General features: G+C 52.3%; 1 protein-coding gene across 9 annotated transcripts in view; it reads right to left on the bottom strand.

Moving 5' to 3' along the window:
• SLIT1 (slit guidance ligand 1) overlaps positions 1-22202 on the bottom strand; it is a 179365-nt gene that overhangs the window by 65121 nt on the left and 92042 nt on the right. For all 9 annotated transcript variants that reach the window (XR_014826653.1, XR_014826652.1, XR_014826656.1 and 6 more), the window contains exons 5-8: positions 3549-3620; positions 2096-2167; positions 1416-1487; positions 286-449 (exon numbers count right to left, since the gene is read on the bottom strand). Coding sequence is in view for 2 of the 9 variants with exons in the window: in XM_084994951.1 (XP_084851077.1) it covers positions 286-449; positions 1416-1487; positions 2096-2167; positions 3549-3620 (380 nt within the window). In the remaining 7 variants the exon portion in view is untranslated. The remainder of the gene's footprint in view (positions 1-285; positions 450-1415; positions 1488-2095; positions 2168-3548; positions 3621-22202) is intronic.

Consider the following 22202-nt stretch of genomic DNA (forward strand, 5'->3'; position numbering starts at 1 on the left):
AGAGTGGAGGGCAGAGGTACTGTGTAGAGAAAAGGAGATGATGGATGGAGCGGGAGGGGAGATGGGCGGGGACCGTAGGTGATAAGTAGGGATGGAAGAGAACGGGGGGAGGAGAGGAGAGGGTGGGTGGTCCAAGAGGTGTCCATGGATAAGGACAGGCGGTCATGGGTGGGCCAGGCATTAATGCAGGGTGACAGGAGGGGATGGGAGGGGACGGGAGGTGGGACAGAGGCAGGCGGTGGGCAGCAGAGAGCCCCCGGGGGTGGGGCTGGGGGCTGTACTCACCTGAGCAGCTGAACTCACTCTTCTGGACCTCGGCCACATTGAGGCCCCGAAGGCTGGCAGGGCCCGAGCACTGGGTGAAGAGCCCAATGGTTGGCCGCTGCCTCAGCCACTGGGAGAGCCAGGCCAGGTGGCAGTCGCAGAACAGGTGGTTGGAGTGCAGGCGGCTGTGGAGGGACAGGGGGGCTCACAACCCATCTGGGCCTCCAGCCCCTGCTGAGCTGTGGGAGCCCCTCCACCCCAGGTGGGGGGCCCCGGGCCCCTGGTGCTCCCCTCGGTCTGGCACAGTCTACGCCCAGTCAGCTGCACTGCTCAGCCCCAATCCGAGATTACCTGTGGCAGCAGGAAACTTCCCTCCCAGCACACCTCAGGGTTGGGGGGCACCCCTTGGCTGGAGGGTACCCAGCGAGGATTCACCCACCGAGCTCACACAGACCCGCCCCAAAACCATCCCAGGAAAACATCAAAGCTAAATGACACTTGGTTCAATAGCCAAGACATGGAAACGACCTAAATGTTCATCGACAGAAGAGTGGATCAAGAAGATGTGGTACATATACACAATGGAATATTACTCAGCCATTAAAAGGAACGAAACACTGGCATTTTTAGCAACATGGATGGACCTAGAAATTATCATGCTAAGTGAAATCACCCATACAATGAGACACCAACGTCAAATGCTTTCCCCGACAGGAATGTGAAAAAAGGACAGACTGAACTGCTTTGCAGAACAGATGCTGACTCACAGACACTGAAAAACTTTTGGTCTCCAGAGGAGACCGTTTGGGGGGGGTGGGGGGATGTGCTTGGGTTGTGGGATGGAAATTCTGTGACACTGGATGGTGAGGATCATTATACAACTACAGAGGTGATCAATTCATTGAATAATGAAAAATAAATAAATAAAAAGACCCATTTAAGACAGAAAAAATAAATAAATAAATGACACTCGGCATCCTTCCCTTTTCGATCACCTCCCCCCACCCCCAACTCTGCTCAGCCCCGACCCCCAAGTCTGGGGGGGGGGGGCGGTGTGCAAAGGAGGCCAAGCTCCCCCCCTTCCCCCGGCCCCTGGCCCCTCCCCTGCTTGGCCGCTGTGTTCTCGGGGGACCCCCCCTGGGCCGACTCACAAGGTCCGGAGCTTGGGCATGTGGTTGAAGCTGGACACGGGGATGGTGCTGATATTGTTGTTGTTCAGGGTCCTACACGGGGGAGACCAGAGTCGTTCAGCGTCTGCCTGGCAGGAAGCTGCGTGGGGCGAGGGTTCTCCCGGACGCTGCTGTTCACGGTCCACCCTCAAGGACCGTGGGTGGATGGTCCACCCACGTCCACCCACGGACCACGGGGCTACGGGGGCTACGCTAAAGAGCCAGCCCTGAGCCGGGACAACGATGCAGAGGCAGCTGCACCACCGACTCCGAGTCGGGTAAGACAGGGGTGGTGGAGCCAGAGGTGAGGCTGGGTGCAGGCTCCGGCTGGCTTGGAAGAAAGCGTGGGGTTTAGGCATAGGGAGGAAGCCTCGTGTGTTCGAAACTCCCTGGAGACACAGCCACTCGCCCTGGACTTCATCGTGAGCAGGCCAAGTCTGGGTGCCCCCACTGCCGGCGCGACCCCACAGCACATGCCCCTCCGTCCTTGGCGACAAGTTAAAGCGGGCAGAGAGCACGGCCTCTGCCCTGGGCCTGGAACCCGCCTCCCAGGACTCCCGCCTCCTGTGCGGCTCCCAGGCCCTGATGCCAGCTGCCTGGGCCTGGGCCCTCAAGGCAGCCGGGCTCTCCTGCCTCTGCTTCCCTTGCCGAGTTGTACTTACAGCACCTCCAGCCCCCGCAGAGCCCGGAAAGCTCCTTCCTCAATACAGCTGATCTGGTTCTTGTCCAGCTGTCTGTGAAGCAAAGGAAAGTGGTGTAGAGGATGGCATGTGGCCTACAGCAGGGATGGCCAAACATTTTCATCAAGCACGCCATCAGTTTAAAAAAAAAAAAAAAAAAAAAAAAGAGGCCTGACCCCAATCCTTAGTCCAGTACATATATGTCGATCCAAATAGCAGATGTTAATAAAAGCATCAGGTCTTCCTTATTTTTAGTTAAAAAAGTAAGCATAGGAGTTCCTGTCATGGCGCAGGGGAAGTGAATCTGATAGGAACCATGAGGTTGCAGGTTCCATCCCTGGCCTTGCTCAGTGGGTTAAGGATCCGGTGTTGCTGTGAGCTGTGGTGTAGTTCGCAGACATGGCTCAGATCCCATGTTGCTGTGGCTGTGGTGTAGGCTGGTGGCTACAGCTCCAATTCGACCCCTAGCCTGGGAACCTCCATATGGCACGGGTGCAGCCCTGAAAAGACAAAAAGACAAAAAAAAAACAAAAACAAAAACAGTAAGCATAAATAAGAGTTATACTTCTCTGCCCAACCTTGCATATCTCCTGGGGAGCAGGCCCCACCCCCTCCTTGGATACCCCTAGAGGGTGCTGGCAGCTATTAAATGAGAGTTTATCACAGGATCTGTGGCAGCCAAAGCTGGCAAAGAGATTTCAGCCTGAATGCCAAGTGGGACCGACTCATGGTGCCTACCTGGGGTGTTGTGTTCAGAATAAACTGACACTGTGATTGGGACCCTTGGGAAAGAATGCAGTGATTGATTATCGATGTCTGCTACAGGCACTGGGGGGGTGGGAAGGGTCAGGAGGGGAGGGATAAGCTTGCCAGGCATTTGCCATCACTGTGACAGTCAGACCTGGGGTAGAATTGGGGTGTAGGCCTGGACCAGCAGAAATGTGAATAATAAAAATAAACCCTAACACTTAAACAGCATTCCACAAAGTGTATTTATCTCCCCATCTCATTTAAACATCAGAGCAAGCTTGTGAGGGAAATATGATGTCCCCATTTTGCAGACCAATATATTGAGGCTCAGTGACATTAACTGACTTGCAGCAGCAGCTTGCACAATATGGACCTGCAAGAGAACATTCAAAACCAGCTCTCCCCACCCACTGGAGGGGAAGAGCAAGAAGCTGTCCATTTAAATGGGACAAGAACATTGCCCAAGCACCCCACAATTCATCATACTCCCTTCAGCTTGATCCTCAAAGGCTGCCTGTTTCCTCCAACTCCAGATTTTTTCAGAAGACCATACTGGCACGAGCCATCTCAGAACTCAGACCAACTCCTTGACTGCCCGGACCACAGGGCTCAGGGGGACCCACAAGGATGCTGCCAGGTGGCCCTGCATCCCCCAAGTCCCTCTTCCTCCCAGGGCTCTACTCACAAATTTTTGAGGTCTGTAGCTCCACGGAAAGCCTTTCTGGGGATGGCCTGGATGGTGTTCTCACTCAGGTCCCTGCGAGGACAAAGCCAGGGGAGAAAAAACACTGTCAGAAAAGATTTCTCCAGCATGCCCTGATGAGGCAGAGAGGTCAAGCGGGCCAGACAGTGCCCAGACCAGGCACAGCTGCATCCCGGCACCTGGGACAGTGCTTGACGCACAAAGGTCCCTGGATAAACATCTGTCCAATGAATAAATGAATGAGCTGGAGCTTGGTCCCCAGCCACCTCCCCTTCTCTGGGCAGAGGGGTTACAGCTGGAGGGCGCAGCCTGGGGCAGGGATGATCAGCCCTGCCCTCCCCCTGCCCTCCCCCAGCCCTGCCCGCCAGACCCACAGGGGTCAGCCCAGCCCCCAGGCATCGTCCAGGGCTGCCAAGGAGGGGCTTCTTCTCAAGGAGCCCACAGTAGCCCTGTGGAGAGCCCTGTGTTTTACTGATCAGGAACGGAGGCTCTGGAAGAAGGCACAGGTGGACCCCAGGTAACAGCCCAGAGGTGGCCAACCCAGGTTGTGAACTGCAGGCTGGGTCCGACTCTGGATCCTGGGCTGTCAGGGACTGCAGGGAGCAGGGCCACCACTGAGCCTGGGCCCACACTGGGACGGAGCCCACTGGCCTAGGGGCTGCTGCGGCTGCCTCCCTCCCCTGGGGCTTAGAGGGCATCCCCCCATCCAGCATCCTGGAGTGAGGGGGGCCGGGCACTGCAGGGACCCAGCAAAACAGCTTCTGCTCAGCAGATTGGGCCTCGGTCACTGTCTACCTGCCACTCTCTCCCTCCCTCAGGCCTCGCACGGACTTTTACAAATGTCCCTAGTGTCCCACAATGGTGGTGACAACTGCCCTGCTCCACCCCCACCCTGGCCGCACCACGCAGCGCTTCACAAGTGTTCACGCACCCGACTCTCATGCTGTGAGACAAATGCTATCACGGTCCCCACATCACGAAGGAGGAAAGGGAGGCTCAGAGAACTTAAGCAGCTTCTTTGAGGGAACACAACTGGTGGATGGAGGTGCCAGAATTTGAACCCAGCAGTCAGGTGCCAGAGCCTCCCCTGGTACAGCAGCCCTGGGGGCAGGAACTGTAATGTCCAATGGGCTTTGCTGCCTGTGCTGCCTGTTCGTATGGGACCCCATGCGGAGCAGTTGTGTGGACCCCGGCCCTTCCTCTGGGCAGGCCCATGGGGCTTTGATCATCTCCTTCCCGGCAGTCTTTCCTCCCACCGGGCCTCAGGGTTCACCTCAAGCCCCAAGAATACGGCCCACAGGGCCTCCTAGTACATTGTCCCCTGAGCTCCCTTCTTCCTGGGTTCTGCTGCTAAGACAACAAAGCAGAAGCATCACAGCAGAATGCACCGGGCCCTGACCTCAGAAAGGCCAGTTCTGGGAGTTCCCGCCATGGCACAGTGGAAATGAATCCAACTAGGAACCATGAGGTTGCGGGTTAGATCCCTGGCCTTGCTCAGTGGGTTAACGATCCGGCGTTGCCGTGAGCTGTGGTGTAGTTTGCAGACGCGGCTCGGATCTGGCGTTGCCGTGGCTGTAGCTGTGGCATAGGCCGGTGGCTACAGCTCCAATTAGACCCCTAGCTTGGGAACCTCCATGTGCCATAAGTGCGGCCCTAAAAAGACAAAAAACAAACAAAAAAAACCAAAAAAAAAAAAAGAAAAGAAAAGCCAGTTCGAATCCGGGCTCCCCACCTCCCGGCTGTGCATCTGTGGGTCAACCCTTGTCTCTCCTGAGCCCCCATCTCCTTGTGTGCAAAGTGGGGGAACACAAGCCTTGCAAGGCCTGCCTCCCAGTTCCCCCCGACAAACCCTGATCCCCGCGCAGAGTGGGAGCCCACATCTGTGAGCTCCCTCCCCTCCAAAATCCAGCCCTTCCTGTCCCGCAGCCACCTAACCAGCCCCAGGCACCTGTGGTCTGAAGGGGCTGTGCCACCATCACACCCCCTCCTCCCCGCTCTCTTTCTCCTTGAAGGAAGGCATCTCAAGCCTATGACAGACTCCTCTCTCCCCTCCAAAACTGCATTCCAGCTGTGCCTGGCTTCACCGCAGCCAGCCTGTTTCTGTTCTTTAGTGTGTCAGCAGCTTCTCCCTCCCACCTCCAAGATTTCAGAAGGATGGAGGATGTACGGGGTGGGGACCCCTGGTAGCACCCTCATCTCGGCCCCAAGCCAGAAGTTCACCCTTCAGCCAAGCCTGGGGTGGGGGGAGCTCTGGGCCAATAACTGCCATCCATTATTCCATTTAATCCTCGCTACAACCCTGCAAGGAAGGTTTTTCATTTGTATCGATTAGTTTATTGATTTAGGCCAACCTTGTTCCAGAAAAGCTTTAAGGTGGCTTATAGGGATTTATGAAACAACAAAACAGCATGAGAAAAATAGAGCAAAGAGAAGACAATCAATGGTGGACACCAAGCATGAAGCACTATGTGACCCACACACCTGCCAGGTCCAGGCAGAGGGTGGGCTCTAAGCTTTCTGGGAGCCGATGTGAAAAGAGAAAACCGGTCTGTTCATGGCATCCCCAGTATATGTATAAACTCAAAAGAACCAGTGTCTCAGGAGGATAGCTGTTCTGGGCACTAAGATGAGACAAGAATCTCTCCAGGGGTCTTCATAAAAAATGACTCTGTGTCCTAATCAATAACACTAGATCCTTATAATAAATGGGTTTCAAGTGTTCTTATAATAGCATCGCATCAATGTAGGATTCGGGCAGAACAATGCTATAAGGATGCTCACCAGGAGCTAAGTGGGGAAGGGAAGGGCGGGAGGCATCGAGCCTGGCCTGATCTGGGAATAGTGGGAGCAGGAGCTGCTGGCAAGAGGGGGTCGGCAGGAAAAAGCCTTGCAGACCAGAGAAGGTGACAGGTTAGACCAGAGAGGGGTGTGATCTGATGGCCTTTTAGACACGGCTCTGGGAGCACCCAAGCTTACAGAGGAAAGATGCTGCACCCAGACAGGCCACAGACACCATGAGTCAGTTGATGAGGTGAGGGTCCAGGGGTGGGTGTGGGTCCAGCCAGGGCCGGCCCACAGCAGGGAGCCATTCATGCTGTTAAAATGAGTAAAGGAACCTGAATTTGAGACTCCGGAAGAGGCGAGCCTCTAGATCAGAGGGAAACAGGTGAGCCTTGGAAGACCAAGGAGAGTGCAGAATGCTGGCACAGAGAGGGTGGTGGAGAGAGCGTGAACTCAACAATGGAAGGATCTAGAAGCAATTCCCCTTCTGCCACTTACAACCAATGGGCCCTGGAAATTATACACCTGAGAGCTGCAGTTTCCCTATTTGTAAAACGGGAATTAAAATATCTACCACACAGGGCTTTGGAGATGATGAAGTGAGTTTGTATATTTACACTTCTGTTTCTAGTACCTCCATTTGACAATATTTAAGAAATGCTGGCTTGGGAGTTCCTGTTGCGGCATAGTGGTTAATGAATCTGACTAGGAACCATGAGGTTGGGGGTTTGATCCCTGGCCTTGCTCAGTGGGTTAGGGATCCAGCGTTGCCGTGAGCTGGGGTGTAGGTAGCAGATGCAGCTTGGATCCCGAGTTGCTGTGGCTGTGGTGCAGGCTGGCGGCTACAGCTCCAGTTAGACCCCTAGCCTGGGAACCTCCATATGCCGTGGAAACGGTCCTAGAAAAGGCAAAAGAGACAGAAAGAAAGAAAGGAAGGAAGGAAGGAAGAAAGAAAGAAAGAAAGAAAGAAAGAAAGAAAGAAAGAAAGAAAGAAAGAAAGAAAGAAAGAAAGAAAAAGAAATGCTGGCTTTTGTTTGGCTTTAAGCCTAACACCTGAGAGCTGCAGTTTCCCTATTTGTAAAACGGGAATTAAAATATCTACCACACAGGGCTTTGGAGATGATGAACCTATCCCTTCACTAACGTTCTGACTGTTTTTTTCCAGTGTTCCCACTAGGGGGCGCCAGATGCCTTCCCTGGACTTGGATGCTCGCTCAGCCAAACATCAAAACCCAAACAAAGCTCTATTCCTTTTTTTTTTTTTTTTTTTTTTTTTTGGCCCTAGTTGATCCTCTGCTTGGTCAACAATTGTCTTTCCCAAACCTCTTTGAAATAAAATCTCTCATCTCCATTATCACCACTTGGTATGCAAACCTCAAAGGTACCACCTACAAGTTTCCTGAGCCTTTTTTTTTTTCTCCCCGAAACTTGGTCGTTGTTGCCCCATCCTCCTCCCTTGGTGACCTTGTCAGGGGCTCCACGGTGAGATGTGTCAGGACAGAATGGCACATACTGACAAGAGGCCATCCTGGCAGGCGGAGGGCTCTGGAGATGATGGCGTGATCCTGGCCAGAGGGAAGCACAGGGCCCAGAGCCGTGGGGCGGACAGTGGCTCAGAAGGAAGTCCCAGGTGGACACCCAGAGCGAGGATGCAGCAGCCAGACAAGGGACAGGAGGTTGGAGATAAACAGGCCTGGGGACAGATTCTATGGGAAAAGATGAAGCCCAAGATTTCTGTCAAGCTCCCAGGGGATATAGATACTGCTGGTCCAGGAAGCACACGCTGAGAGGCCGGAGCATAGAGGAGAAAGCCCACAGCTGAGTGTCACACTGGAGACAGGGGTTCCAGGAGCCCTGTCTCACCCACTTGAATTATGTGGCCTTAGGTGTGGCCCTTTCTTCATCTGCAAAATGGGGGTGAGAACTGGCACCTACCTTGGAGGATCTGATGTAACAGGCAATTGGTGCTGTCACCCCTGCCTGACTGCACATATGCTACCTTTCCTTCATTTGCTCAAATCCCTCCTGCCACAGGACCTTTGCACTTCTGTTCCCTCTGCCTAGACTGTTCTCCCTCCACTCTTCACCCGGTAACTTCTATTCTCCTTAAGCTCTCAGGCTACAGAAACCTTCCTCTGCCTCAGGCTCCCAGGGTCCCCGTGCTTTTCCTTCTCAGCACTAATCCAAGTTTATAATGAAATATATGTGTACCGAATGTCATAAAATACTGATTTTTGGTTAACATCCATCTCTGCCTCCAGACCCTTAAATCCCTAGACCTGGTGCATTGCAGGGACTAAGTCATTTTTAGCTGAACCATCATGGATCTTTCCATGATTCTTGGGCTCCAATCTGTCTGCCTTTTGCTGACTAAAACAATGGGTTACGGAGTTCCCGTAGTGGCTCAGTGGTTAACGAATCCGACTAGGAACCATGAGGTTGTGGGTTCAATCCCTGGTCTTGCTCGGCGGGTTAAGGATCCGGCGTAGCCATGACCTGTGGTGTGGGTCTCAGACACAGCTCAGATCCTGCATTGCTCTGACTGTGGCATAAGCTGACAGCTATAGCTCCGATTCAACCCCTAGCCTGGGAACCTCCATATGCCATGGGTGTGGCCCTAAAAAACAAAAAACAAACAAACAAAAAAAAAAGAGGTTGGGGAGCCTCTGAGGAAGGTGAATGACTATCCTGGGACCCACAGGAGGAGAGGGAGCTGGAGCCCCTGGAGTCCCTGGTGGGTGGTGGGGAGGCTCCACATAAGGGTCTTGCAGATTAAGATCTCCTCTGCCTGGACCCCACAACCCAAGATCATGAGCTGTGAGAGGCAAGCTGCTGCAATAGCGGCCCCCAGATCTGGGCCACCGCAGTGACCCCAGCTGGGTCCTTTTCCCTGAAGAGGAGGGGGCAGGATGCCCACACCCTGGCTTGGGCATCATCCCGGCCCCCCTCCCCCACCTCCTCGCTCCTGCCGCCCCTCCTCCCGCACACGCTGCCAATCCCTCCAGCCTCTGCCAGGACTGGGGAGGCAGGGGCTGGGATGCTGAGGTCAGGACCCCATGTTTTCACCGCTAATCCCCCTTCACGCTCTAACCAGATTGGGTTCTGCTGGCAGACAGGCCTCTAAGGGGATCAGCAGGGGCCCAGCCAGGGATGCTGGGCACCAGCCAAAGCCAGACTCCTGCCGACTGCCTGCCGGCCCCACTGCACAACTCAAGCCTTGCTCTGTCTGCCTCTCAAGCCACACAGAGGCTCTGGGCACCCTGGCCTGTCCCCTTGCCTGACTGTGTACCCTGAACTTGCCCAATACGGCCGGGAGGGAGCCAGGGTGGCCCAACTGTTCTGGGCTACTTCACCCAAGGCTTCCTTGTCAGGGTAAGGACTTGGGGCTCTGGAGCAGAGGAAGCCTCTTATTTATCCACTGAGGCACCTTGTGCCAGTTTCCTAACCTCTGGAGCCCCATCTCCTGCTCTGTAAAGTGGGAATAATCATGGATCGTAGGGCTTAACGGAGGCTGTGTGTGGTGCTCTCAGCCAGGGCTAATTGTCTTTATGAGCTTTGGGGCTGGAGGGAGGATTGAAAACTCCAGGTCTGGAAATGGGGGGGCGGGCACTACCGCCGGCTCTGCCACCAGGCCACCACATGACCTCGGGCTGAACCTGCAGTTCATTCCCAGCATCTGGGTCTCCACCTTCAACAGCACATACCTCCTGGCAAGGTGGGGAGGAGTCACTCACACCCAGGGGGGCTCAACTCAGGGCAGCCTCCTCCCTCACGCTGCTGCTGCTGCTGCTGCTGCTGCTGCTGCTGCTGGTGAGTGTGGCCCCGGAACCTTAGCGGTGGCTCAGCACCCATGTCTCTGGCACCTGGACCAGCAACAGCGGAGCCACCTGAGAATGTTAGAAAGGTGGGCTTTCTAGCCCCACCTACTGAGTCAGAATCCGCATTTTAGTAAGACCCCCCCCCCGGGGGGGGGAATTCATATGCATTTTAAAGTCTGAAAAGTGCTGCATCTGAGGAAGTTTAAAACTATCCCTATGGCAGTTCTCATAGTGGCTCAGTGGTTAACGAACCTGACTAGTATCCATGAGGTTGCGGGTTCGATCCCTGGCCTTGCTCAGTGGGTTAAGGATCTGGCATTGTCATGAGCTGTAGGTCACAGACTAGGCTCAGATCCTGAGTTGCTGCGGCCATGGCTATGGCTATGGCCAGCGACTACAGCTCTGATTGGACCCCTAGCCTGGGAACTTCCATATACCTCAGGTGCAGCCCTAAAGAGACCAAAAAAACCAAATCTGTTCCCATGCCCAGCTGGGACTAAAGCAAAGGGGTTGTAGCCCCTTGTACCGGCCAGCATTTTGAGTCATGGGCAGAGCCAACAACTTCTATTCTTTGGGGGGTTGGGAGGAGAGCTAGGCACAGACAGACACACACACACACACACACACACACACACACACCCGCAATGCCGGGCAGAGAGAAGGAAAAGCAGCCTCTGATCTGTCACCTGTGTCATGCCCCTGCCCCCCTTCACCGGGAGCAGAACAGGGAACAGAGGAGCTGCTCACCAGCAGTGGGAGAGATGTTCACTCCATTAATACCGTGCCCTCCCCAAATTCCTGCAGGGGCTGGGGCAGGGGCACACGGCCCAGAGGGCAGAGCATGGAGGAGGTGATCGGCCCGTTTAAGGAGTCAGGAGCTACCGCTCCAGCTCCGCGCCCCAGGCCCAGGCCTGGAGACAGAATCCTCCACCACCTTTCCTCCTCCTGAGGTGGTTACAACATTCATGGAATTACAGCCAACACATGCTTGTGAGGCCTTGCAATTTTTAAAAATGTTGAACACCCAACACTTTCCCAGGGAACTCCTGAGGCGGTTTTGGTGGCTGACACCAGGAATAGTGGGATGGGAGCTCTGTACGAAAAATGGGTTGCTCTGAGCTACCAGCGCAGCCCTGCACTGCTGGAAGGAGAGACGCCCTCCCTCTCTTGGCCACCACACCACCCGGAAGCCACACCTCCTCCTTGGCCAGCCCCCCTCCCTCCAGCCCCTGGGAGTTAATGTTGCAGAAACCTCATTAGGAAGAGACTTTAAGCAGCCCTGGATCACAGAGGCATAAAACCAGCCTGAGTAACATGTCCACGAACCGGGCTGTTTGTTATGCAGCTACCGAGCATCGCTGCAATCAATTCCCACAATAGAGATATCAGAGGAGATGTGCACACCCGACAAAGCAACCACAGAGCCCTGCCAAGGAAAAGCTGCTCAGAAGCTAGCGGCCCATTCAGGAGTGAGTGGCTTGGGGACAAACAGGAACGGGACCAGCAGGCACAGGTCGCAGCCACTATGGCAAGAACACAGTAACGCCAACTGGGCAAATGAAGAAGGCAATGGGAATGCAGGTCCCTCTTAATTCGAGCGCCAGGCAAGGCTGCCCCCGTCCTCACCCACCACGCACTGAGCTCCCAGGAAGCTCCCAAGCATCCTGAGCTGGGATGCACTGGGGGAGACAAGGCTCTTTTCCCAGAAACTTCTGAGTTGTTAGGACCCCAGTAACTTCAGAGATTCCAAGCCCAGGTCCTCAGTGGTGGAAGCAGGGTGGAAGTTCACCAGGAGAAAGAATCAAGAGAGAGAGGAAAGAACATGAGCTTTGGAGTCAGACCACCCTGTGTTTGATTCCATTAATACCACTGTTTAATGCCTGTGTCACTTTGGGGAAGTTACTCAACCTCTCTGAATCTGTTGTTTATGTGTAAAGGAGAATTCACCACAGCTCCCTCTTGCTGGATTATAATGAGGATTAAAAAACCCCTATGCCATTTATATAAGGCACAAAAATAGGCAAAATGAGTCTATGCTGTTAGGAGTCAGGATCGTGGTTACCCGTGTCAGGAGGTTAATGAGTGGAGGGAGGTACAAGAGGGGTCTGGGTACTCGTGATGTTTTCCTTCTCGATCTGCTGCTGGTTTTGTGGGTGTGTTCACTTTGTGAAAATTCAGCAAGTTATTTGCTTAAAAATAACTAACACATGTACAGAAATTTGCACTTGTCTATATACGTATTATACATCAATGAAAAGTTTTGGTAATAGCACGGAAAGCACTCATGCCAGCGTGTGGTGCTTTGCATGCAATCAACAAACACCAACGTCCTGCTCCCTGATCCTCCTCCGGAGGAGACAAACAGGGAGAAAAATCTTCGAGGTGACCGATGCCCAAAGAGTGGGCAAATTCCCAAGCTGAGGGGACACTGCACAGAGGACAGAGTGCTGGAAACAATCCCCAGCCAGAGTGGCGAGGGACTGGGGACCAACACCAAACAGACAAGGAGGCGGGAAAATAGGCACTGGGGACATGTGGGCGTTTTGTCAGGGCCGGGTGACACGCTGTCTCCCAGGGCAGGACAGCGTCTGTCTCCAGCACTTGTCTGCTTCCACATCTCCCCCAAGAGCAGGGACAGTGCCCTGCCTCAGGATGAGACCTCAGGGTGCATGGGGTGGGCTGAGATGCTGGCACTGGAGGAGGACCTGGGGGAGCCCAGGGAAGGCTCGGGGGGAACTGGCCAACAGAAGAGCCCCAGAAGAGATCTGGATTCCTTCTTTGCCTTGTTTTAGGAAAGAATTAAGGCAGTTTTAGGAATGCATTATAATATGGAGTAAGACAACAGGAAACCAGAGGAAAAGTTAAAAAAAAAAAAAAAGGCAGAAATGAGTATAAATATCAAAGAAGAGAAAGAAGCACACCCTGCAAAAGACTTCACATCTGCTACACGTGAGCCTGGGCTTCTTCCAGCCTAGGAGGATGTGGAGTCAGCTGTGTATACTATTCAGCAAGTCCATAAATGAAAATGAGCTTGGGAGAGGCATGGCCTTTCCTGGTTCTAAAACTAAGCATGGAGGCCTCCCCCAGGTCCATAAAGAGGCAGCTATAGAATCAAAAAGTGAGCTTTTGGAGTTCCCGTTGTGGCGCAGTGGTTAACAAATCCGACTGGGAACCACGGGGTTGCGGGTTCGATCCCTGGCCTTGCTCAATGGGTTAAGGACCCGGTGTTGCTGTGAGCTGTGGTGAGGTTTGCAGACGCGGCTCAGATCCTGCGTTGCTGTGGCTCTGGCATAGGCCGGTGGCTACAGCTCCGATTAGACCCCTAGCCTGGGAACCTCCCTATGCCACGGGAGCAGCCCAAGAAATGGCAAAAAGACAAAAAAAAAAAAAAAAAAAAAGTGAGGTTTTACCAAAGGAGACACAAGGATGTGTGGCCTGCTTCTGAGCCACTTCTCCAGAAGTCAAGTGGAAGATCAGCCAGTTCTCCACAGGGCCAATTTGCTAAATTTCTTTGTTTCTTTTACCAATTTGGTTTCAGTTGGATTGCTTCCCATTTGTCCTCACAGAGTCCTTTTAGGGGTTGCTGGATTCTCCCTGCCCCAGCTCCCTGCAGTCACAGGAAGAGACTGGGATGGGTTCACCGTGGTTTAGACATTAGGAGCAGGGCCAGAGACAAATGGAACAGTCCTTAAAATGCTATCATAAAGACAAAATGCACATCAGTCAACGCACACCAAGTAGTTGAAGAAAGTTTAGTCAATTTGATGAAGTGGTCATTTGACAAATTGGTCATTCAGTGAATTGACTTTAAGCAAATTGGCTTTTAGCAAAATGACATTTGGTAAATTGCTCTGCTTCTGACATAGCAACGCGTTTCATGGGCAATTATGTATACACTACTGAGTCCAGGCTCATGGCCTGTGACCAGAGCTCAGAAGACATTCTGCAGATAGGTCAACCCCACAGCATGCACTGCTCTCCCCTGGCCTGCCTTGAACCAGCATGGATTTTAGAATATTTGGAGGGATGCATACATGGAGGCCATCTTTTTCTTTTTTTTTTCCTAGACTCTGAGGGCAGACTCTTTGGGTTGGCCCTAATAAGGAGCTAGGAGTGGATGGGCAGGATTCACCGTGGTTTGGAAAGAGAGGGCAGGGGCAACAGAGCTGGGCAAGTAGAATCCAAGCTGTGCTGGAGGTGGGGGCTCTGCTCAGGACAACTGACCAAGTTGGCTGTCTGAGCTTTCTTAGGAAGAACCTGGGGGCCATGGCCAATGCAGCAGGGCAGCTAATGCCAGGAGAGAGGTCTAATTGAGGCCCATGGCAGGAGTGGTCCACCAAGGAGGCCAACAGACCCCCTGGGGCATTCCCAGTCCTACCTTCCCTGGCCCCCAAAGGGAAAATGGGACCTATTTCTTTTACCAAAGACCTTGCCACTCTCTCCACATCCCCTTCAGGGCGGTCTAGGCCTTGTCTGAGTCTTGGCCTCAGGAGTTTCTCAAAAGAAAGGGGGAGCTTGGGAGACTGGAATGGCATAAAGTCAGCCACCGCAGAATATTTGCAGCCCTTCACATACCCTCCACATACAGTCACAGGGATGCAAAAGGGCATAAGACCCTGAACTATCTCCCCAGAAGGCAGAAAGACAGAGGTTTGCCATGTTATGGGGCAAGGAAGGTGTCTAGTTGGCGGAGGGTGTTCCGCAGGTAGTAACAGCAGCAAGAAAGCCCAGAGAAGCAGCTGCGGAGGAGCTGTCCGTGGTGCTGAACTCTCTCAGCAGCCCTTGCGGTCAAGTCTAAAGACAAACCTTGGATTCTAGCCACTTTCCACCTTGCCCAAATGGTGGACAGACCAAACCTTATATATATAGCTTTTTTTCCTAAGTCACAGGGAGTATGGCTCATATCACACGCAGAGAGGTCAAGAAAGCACCTTTATAAGCATCAAGGGACCCGTTCTTAGACTCTTAGGAGAGGCACGTGCTGAGTACAATCCACATCATTAAGCCACAGTCTAGATAGAGGTGAGGCGTGAACCTGTCCCACTTCCCCAGAAGAAGTCGGACCTCCCACTGCCTGGACATAGAGAAAAGCATAGACATCGTGTGGCCATGCTGCAAATAATGTTCCCCAGAACCCTGCACAAAAAGCCACTCCTTTTTAATCCTTAGAAACTTAATGATCATCACTGACTCTTATATAGTACACAATTACTATTATTAAGGATGATAGCTACATACATTGAGTATTTGTTAGGAGCCTGGCACTGTGATAGGTATTTTATATGCTTTATATACATTATCTCATTTAACCTTAAAACAGGTTTCTGAGATAAATACTCCCACCACTCTGGAGTGGATGTCGACAGTGAGGGAAGTTTGGGCATGGGAGGGTAGTCAAGAGTACACTGGACTACTCCATGCCTTCCACTCAGTTTTGCTCTGAACGTAAAACTGCTCTAAAAATGAGGTCTACTTAGAAACAAACAAACAAAAAAATCCCAAACCTCTCACCCTGCCTCTTTTCCAGACAGCATAACTGAGGTGCAGTAACTTTCCCAGGCTGTCTAACTACAGAGCCCACAAGCTAACCCCCTATGCCACACAGGCACAGCACACTAGAATCATCAAAGTGATGGACAGGTGAGTGGGGAGGCTTCTAGAAAGCTACGTATGTCAGTGGTGACGTTTGATAGATGAACTTGGAGGGAAGAGGTGAAAGCATAGAAAGCAAAGTACGATGATGAACATTCAAAATGTTGACAATGAGGCATCAAGAAAAGGTTCAACTATGTTCAGGACCCTCTGTTTCAGAACTTAGATAATCATCTAATACATTTCAGATATGTCTCATCAAAAATGATGTAAGGTTAGCATGCTTTCCCTGAGCAACCAGGCTGCGGGGAGAGCAGAATGCCAGCCCCTGCTGGGATAAGAATTTCCCAGGGACTTCTCGCACCTGGACTCCTACAAGTATCCCAGGAACTGTCGCTTCTTCCAAACCCCCATAGGTTTGAAAGACAAAAGAGGCGAGCTTTGGAATCCTGCAGTGAGGGGCTTCAATCACATGTCAGTACTAACAGGCAGCATCCCCCCGGGCCTCTGAGAATGAAGGGTTCCGGTGCAGGGGAGTCTGGAGGGAGAATCCAAGGCCACCAGCCACTGGCTTCTCACAGGGTCTCTGGCACCACCCCTGGCCCCCAACAGAATGAGTGATCACCAGGGCTCCCACCCCCACTCTTCATCTAGGTGTGGAAATGAAGCTAATTCTGAAAAACCTGGAACACAGAGGGCACCCAGCCCTGGTGTGGTGGCTGTGGCCAGCTTCTGGGAGAGACGGACAGAGGGTGGGGAGGCTCTGACCACCCGAGTGAACACCAGAAACGGATGTTGAGACTCAGGAGCTTTCATCCCCATCCACCCAACCCCCGGTTCTCTAGGAGGGGTGCAAACTCTCCAACTTGTAGGAAGCCAGCTCCAGCAGCCCTGCCTTCCCCCAGGGAATAGCTGTGCAGTCAGGGTTCCTGCCGTCCTTCCGCATCCCCTCTACACCCCAGACCAGGGGTCCCCACCTGTAGGACTACAGAGCCTCACGGGCCATATAGTGGTTGCGACATCTGGGCATCTTCACGCACCCCTACCATCAGACCGAATAAGAGTTATGTAGGACCTTGGGGTCTGCCTCTCTGAGCCTTATTTTCCACATCTGTAAAATGGGGACAGTAAGAGTTGTCATCTCAGAGAAGTGCCATGAAGATCAGCAGGTGGGTGGTGTGTTTAAGGCTCCAAAATGGGAGTCCTGTCATTGCCCTGCTTTTTATTCCTCCCACATTAGCTGTGATAAATAAGATATAGATTCAATTAAAAACACTGCTGGAGTCATAAGGTCCTCTTCAAAAATATAAAATGTACCCACACTTTTTTCTTCTTAGCAATTAACATAGGTTTTTTTGTTTGTTTTTTGGTTTTTTTTTTTTTTTTTTTTTTTTTTTTGTGCCTTTTTGCCATTTCTTGGGCCTCTCCCGCGGCATGTGGAAGTTCCCAGGCTAGGGGTCAAATCGGAGCTATAGCTACTGGTCTACACCACAGCCACAGCAATGAGGGATCTGAGCCACCTCTGTGACCCACACCACAGCTCACGGCAAGGCCAGATCCTTAACCCACTGAGCAAGGCCAGGGATCGAACCCACAACCTCATGGTTCCTAGTCGGATTTGTTAACCACTGAGCCATGGTGGGAACTCTGCAGTTAACATAGTTTTAATCAATAGACTATTCATGGTATTATTTGGTTAATGTTTACCTCCTCAATTAAATTATACATTCCACAAGGCAAGGGCCCTGTCTGTTTACTGCAGGTCTAGCAAAGAGATTCAATAAATACCTGACAATGATTTTGGCTACTCAAAAGGTCGAATTAGCATTTTGGAGGGGGCCTCTGATGTTTTGACACTAAAAATAGTTCCCCTCTAGGACTGACAGGATAAGGGTATGAGGTCTCCTGCTGTGATCCCACCCTTAGCTGCTGTTCCTCTGAGGGGACTGTTGTCCAGCAAAGGTCAAAGGCTCTGAACTGGATCGAGATGGCCTTCGTGACAGTGTCAGAAGGCAAAGGGGCACAGACTCTGGGAAGACAGCTAAACAGCCTCTCCAGACCCCACTCTCGCCAGGCTCTGGGTCCACCTCACTGTTCCACCGGCCCCACTGTCGACCCATCCCTCCGCATCTCCCAACACCCTCCGCTGTATCCATCACATTGCATGTCGACGAGTCTCTCGCCTCTTGATAATAATTACAACAGCAGAGGAGTTCCCATCGTGGCTCAGTGGTTAACGAATTCGACTAGGAACCATGAGGCTGCGGGTTCGACCCCTGGCCTCGCTCAGTGGGTTAAGGATCCGGCGTTGCCATGAGCTGCGGTGTAGGTTGCAGACGTAGCTCGGATCCCTCGTTGCTGTGGCTGTGGCGTAGGCTGGAGGCTACGGCTCCAATTAGACCCCTAGCCTGGGAACCTCCATATGCCACTGGAGCAGCCCAAGAAAATGGCAAAAGGACAAAAAAATAAAATAAAATAAAATAAAATAATAATAATAACACAACAGCATAGATGTCGAGAAGGCTACATCTGCCCTCTCCCTGCTTCCTAGAGGAAGGCTCACTAGCACAAGGGGCCGGCTATAACCTAGGCCCATCTATGAGTAGGCAAAGACACACCACAAGAGAGCAGGCACACAGATGCACCCCCATCCTCGCTCCCCACACGCCTGCCTGAGGTCACTGTTCACTGCTTTCAGCTCCCGCGCCAAGAACCCAGCCAGAAGGCAGGAACCTTCTGAGTCTGATTCCAGCTTGGGGAGCCTTGTGTTTCAACTCAGGATTAACTGAAGTCTGCACTGGGGAGATGATGTGTTGATCAACTTGGCCAATATTTCCCATTTTTCATCTTTCGTTGCTTGCAGACAAAGCCAGTTTGGAGAATGAGCAGTAGACACTAGAGCCTTGCCTTTCAAAGCATGACCAGAAGAGGTGCAGTACTGGCAGTGACTCGCAGAACGAGAATCAGGCCCCATCTCAGACCTGCAGAGTCAGAAGCTACATTTAACAAGGCAGTTTGCTTGCACATTCAAGTTGCAAAGCACTGGAGAGAGCAGCGGTTCCCAAAGATGCCTGCTCCCTGGAACCACCTGGAGGAGGTTTAAAGAATACTGATGCCTGGGCTCCACCTCAGACATTCTGATTTCATTAGTTGCGGGTGAAGGCTGAGGGCTAAGACTTTTTTCAAAGCTTCACAGGAGATTCCTATGTGCAGCCAGGATGAAGACTCCTTTTTTTCTTTTTTCTTTTCTTTCTTTCTTTTTTTTTTTTTTTTTTTTTTTTTTTGGTCTTTTTAGGGCCGAACCCGCAGCATATTGAGGTTCCCAGGCTAGGAGTTGAATCAGAGCTACAGCTGCCGGCCCACACCACAGCCATAGCCATGCCAGATCCGAGCCACATCTGTGACCTACACCACAGCTCATGGCAACGGCGGATCCTTAACCCACTGAGCAAGACCAGGGATCGAACCCCAGTCCTCATGGATACCAGTCGGGTTCCCTAACCACTGAGCCACAACAGGAACTCCAAGACTCCTTTCTTTAACACTGTCATCTCTACCTCACCTTGTCCTGCCCCCACCCCAAGGACATCCCCCCCCCCGCCCCCATCAAGGGCTACTTCCTTCTCCAACCCTCTCTCTCAGTATTTCCAACCCCCCTGGAGGACTGGTGCTAATCGAGGAAAGTGGGTCTAAAAGAGTGGTTCATACTAGACAGCGAATGATTAACAATTTCCACAAAGTATGTGCATTTTTAAAAAGAGGATCCCTGACTCAGCCTTCATCACTGGTGACATCAGTTTGAGGAAAGTAAAGGAAACATTTTGCACAGAGTGAGGGTCTTCCAGGTCACCCTAAAAATCAGCCTTTTCTATTTAGGCAAATTTACTATTCCGGAAAAAAGCTATGTATAGCATGGGTGAAAGTCTGCCACTAAATTCGGATGGGTGAACAAAGATATCTGTGCATTTGTCTGTCTGTCTGTGCCCTACTTCCTGTTTCCTGCTGATGCTGGGCTGTCCCAGGACATTTTCAGTAGGAAGGAGAAAGAGGGAAAAGGGAGAGAGGAGGAGAGCACCTTAGAAGCCAGGAGCAGGTGCTGGGGGCAACGCCGGGGGTGGCAGGATCCGAGGTGACCACCTCTGTGAAAGGAACCAAGTGCCATATCTCACACCTTCATGGTGGCACTGGTTCAATGTCCCTGCACAAATACGCTCCCCTCATGCTCGTGGGTGGCCACGGGAAGGGTTCAGAGACTAAGGGAGGGAAAGGCCGCACCAAGCAGATCTATCAGAGGAGCAGTGGAGGCCGGACCAGAAGCTGGACTTGCACTCGCTCCATCCTGCAGGGAGGAGGAGCTGCAGGGAGGTCCCATAGTGGCACAGTGGAAAGGAATTCGACTAGGAACCAAGAGAATGTAGGCTCCATCCCTGGCCTCACTCAGTGGGTCGGGTGTCCGGTGTTGCTGTGAGCTGTGGTGCAGGTCACAGAGGCGGCTCGGATCTGACATTGTTGTGCCTGTGGCGTAGACTGGCAGCTGTAGTTCCAATTCAACCCCTAGTTTGGAAACTTCCATATGCTGTGGGTGTGGCCCTAAAAAGACCAAAAAAAAAAAAAAAAAGTGAGAGAGAGAGAGAGAGAGTTCCCATCATGGCACAGCAGAAACAAATCCGACTAGGAACCATGAGGTTGCGGGTTTGATCCCCGGCCTCGCTCAGTGGGTTAAAGATCCAGAATTGCCATGAGCTGTGGTGTAGGTTGCAGATGTGGCTCAGATCTGGCATTGCTGTGGCTGTGGCATAGGCTGGCAGCAAAAGCTCTGATCTGACCCCTAGCCTGGGAACCTCCATATGCCGTGGGTGTGGCCCTAAAAGGACAAAAGACAAAAAGACAGAAAAAAAAAAAAAAGAAAGAAAGAAAAAAGAAAAGAAAGGAAGGAGGAAACGAGCTGTTTCCTTCCCAGGCTTAGGTCACAAAGCAAAGCCGTCTGCAGAAAAGCAAGGGAGCCAGAGGCAGAGATAGAGACCAGAGCTCAACAAAGAGAAATGGGCAAGAAGAGAAGGAAGAAGAGAAGCTAGGTAAGAGAAAAAGACAAAGAAGAGAGACGCCCAGACCCCCATGACTGGGGATGAGGCTCTGAGGCGGAGACAGGGTGCTCCTCACAGCAGCGAGAGGTGGCACCAAGTCCGGGTTATGCCTGACAACCAGCTAAGGTGCAAATGAAAAGATCTCAGCATGAGAGCCTGCTGGGCTCTGCGCGGGCACTGGGCTCTGCCACCCTGGCCTCTCGGGCAGGCCGGCGGCTAGGGGAATAATTTGCCCACGGCTGGAGGCGTCAGGCTCAGATGATGAGTGTGAAGCCTGCAGGTGACCTGCCCGTGGGGACACATCCTGTGTGACTAATCACCAGGCAGAGGTGGGAATGGATTTCTGGCCACTGCAGCCCCTTCCCTGCAGAGTCAAACCTGTGTCTGGGTGTGTGTGTGTTGTGTGGGGGGAGGAGGTGTGTATAGACCCGAGCCTCTGTAGTACGATTCTTAACCCACTGCACCACAGCGGGAACTCCCAGAGATAGGTTTTTTATACTGAGGAAACGGAGCCTCAAACAGATGCTGCAGCAGGACAGGGGTACAGAGAGCAGCCAGAGCAGCTACCATTTATCGTGTGCTTACATCTCCCAGGCTCCGCGCCTTCGTGCTATCACTGCAACCATTTACAGAAGAGGTGACATTAGGAACCCAAGGCCACCCAGACGGTACACAGGTCAGGCTGACTCCATGCCCTTGACCACGGAGGACGCCCTGGGAGCTGGGAGCTGGGAGAAGCCCCCTGAGGTGGGGTCCCGATTCTGAACACGTCTGCAGGGCTCTGTCCTGCTCCAACCCTGGGACACCTGCCTACTTCACAGATGGAAACTCCCCACTGTGATGGGAGGAGGGTCCTTCGGTGTCAGAGATGGGGCTGGAGGCAGAAAACCTATATAACCTGAGATCACCGAACCTAAGTCAGGAAAATACCTGCCTGTCCTACCAAATTTTCCTCCCACCAGATGTTCACTTTGGTTTGATATAATTCTATCAGTTATCCCCAGAACTCAGCATCTGTCTTCTGCAGAAGGCAAGCACTCTGGATTCAAAGCACCATTTCTTTTGATTTTTTTCTACTTAACATTAACCTTACACCTGCATCAAAAAACCCATCGGTGTGGGGCTGCTCAGACACAGCTCATGCGTTATTTCTACCACCTTCTCCCTGGAAAGGAGCTTTTCCTGATGTCTTTCTATGAAAATAGCCAGGTTCCCTAGGGAATTTACCTCGGTTTGTGTCACTACTACTGATTTGGGCCTGGACGCTGCGAAGTTACCCGGGAACTGGTAGACTTTTGCATGGCAGAGTGGCAAATTAGTCCTGTCTGGTATAAAAGATAATCTTAAGGGTTAGTTATTAC

The sequence above is a fragment of the Sus scrofa genome, chromosome 14 (genome assembly GCF_054392235.1).
Source record: "Sus scrofa isolate SSC_HxYL_T2T_F1_AM1 chromosome 14, Sscrofa_HxYL_maternal_Yorkshire_Landrace_v2.0, whole genome shotgun sequence".
In the NCBI taxonomy this organism is placed as follows: domain Eukaryota; kingdom Metazoa; phylum Chordata; class Mammalia; order Artiodactyla; family Suidae; genus Sus; species Sus scrofa.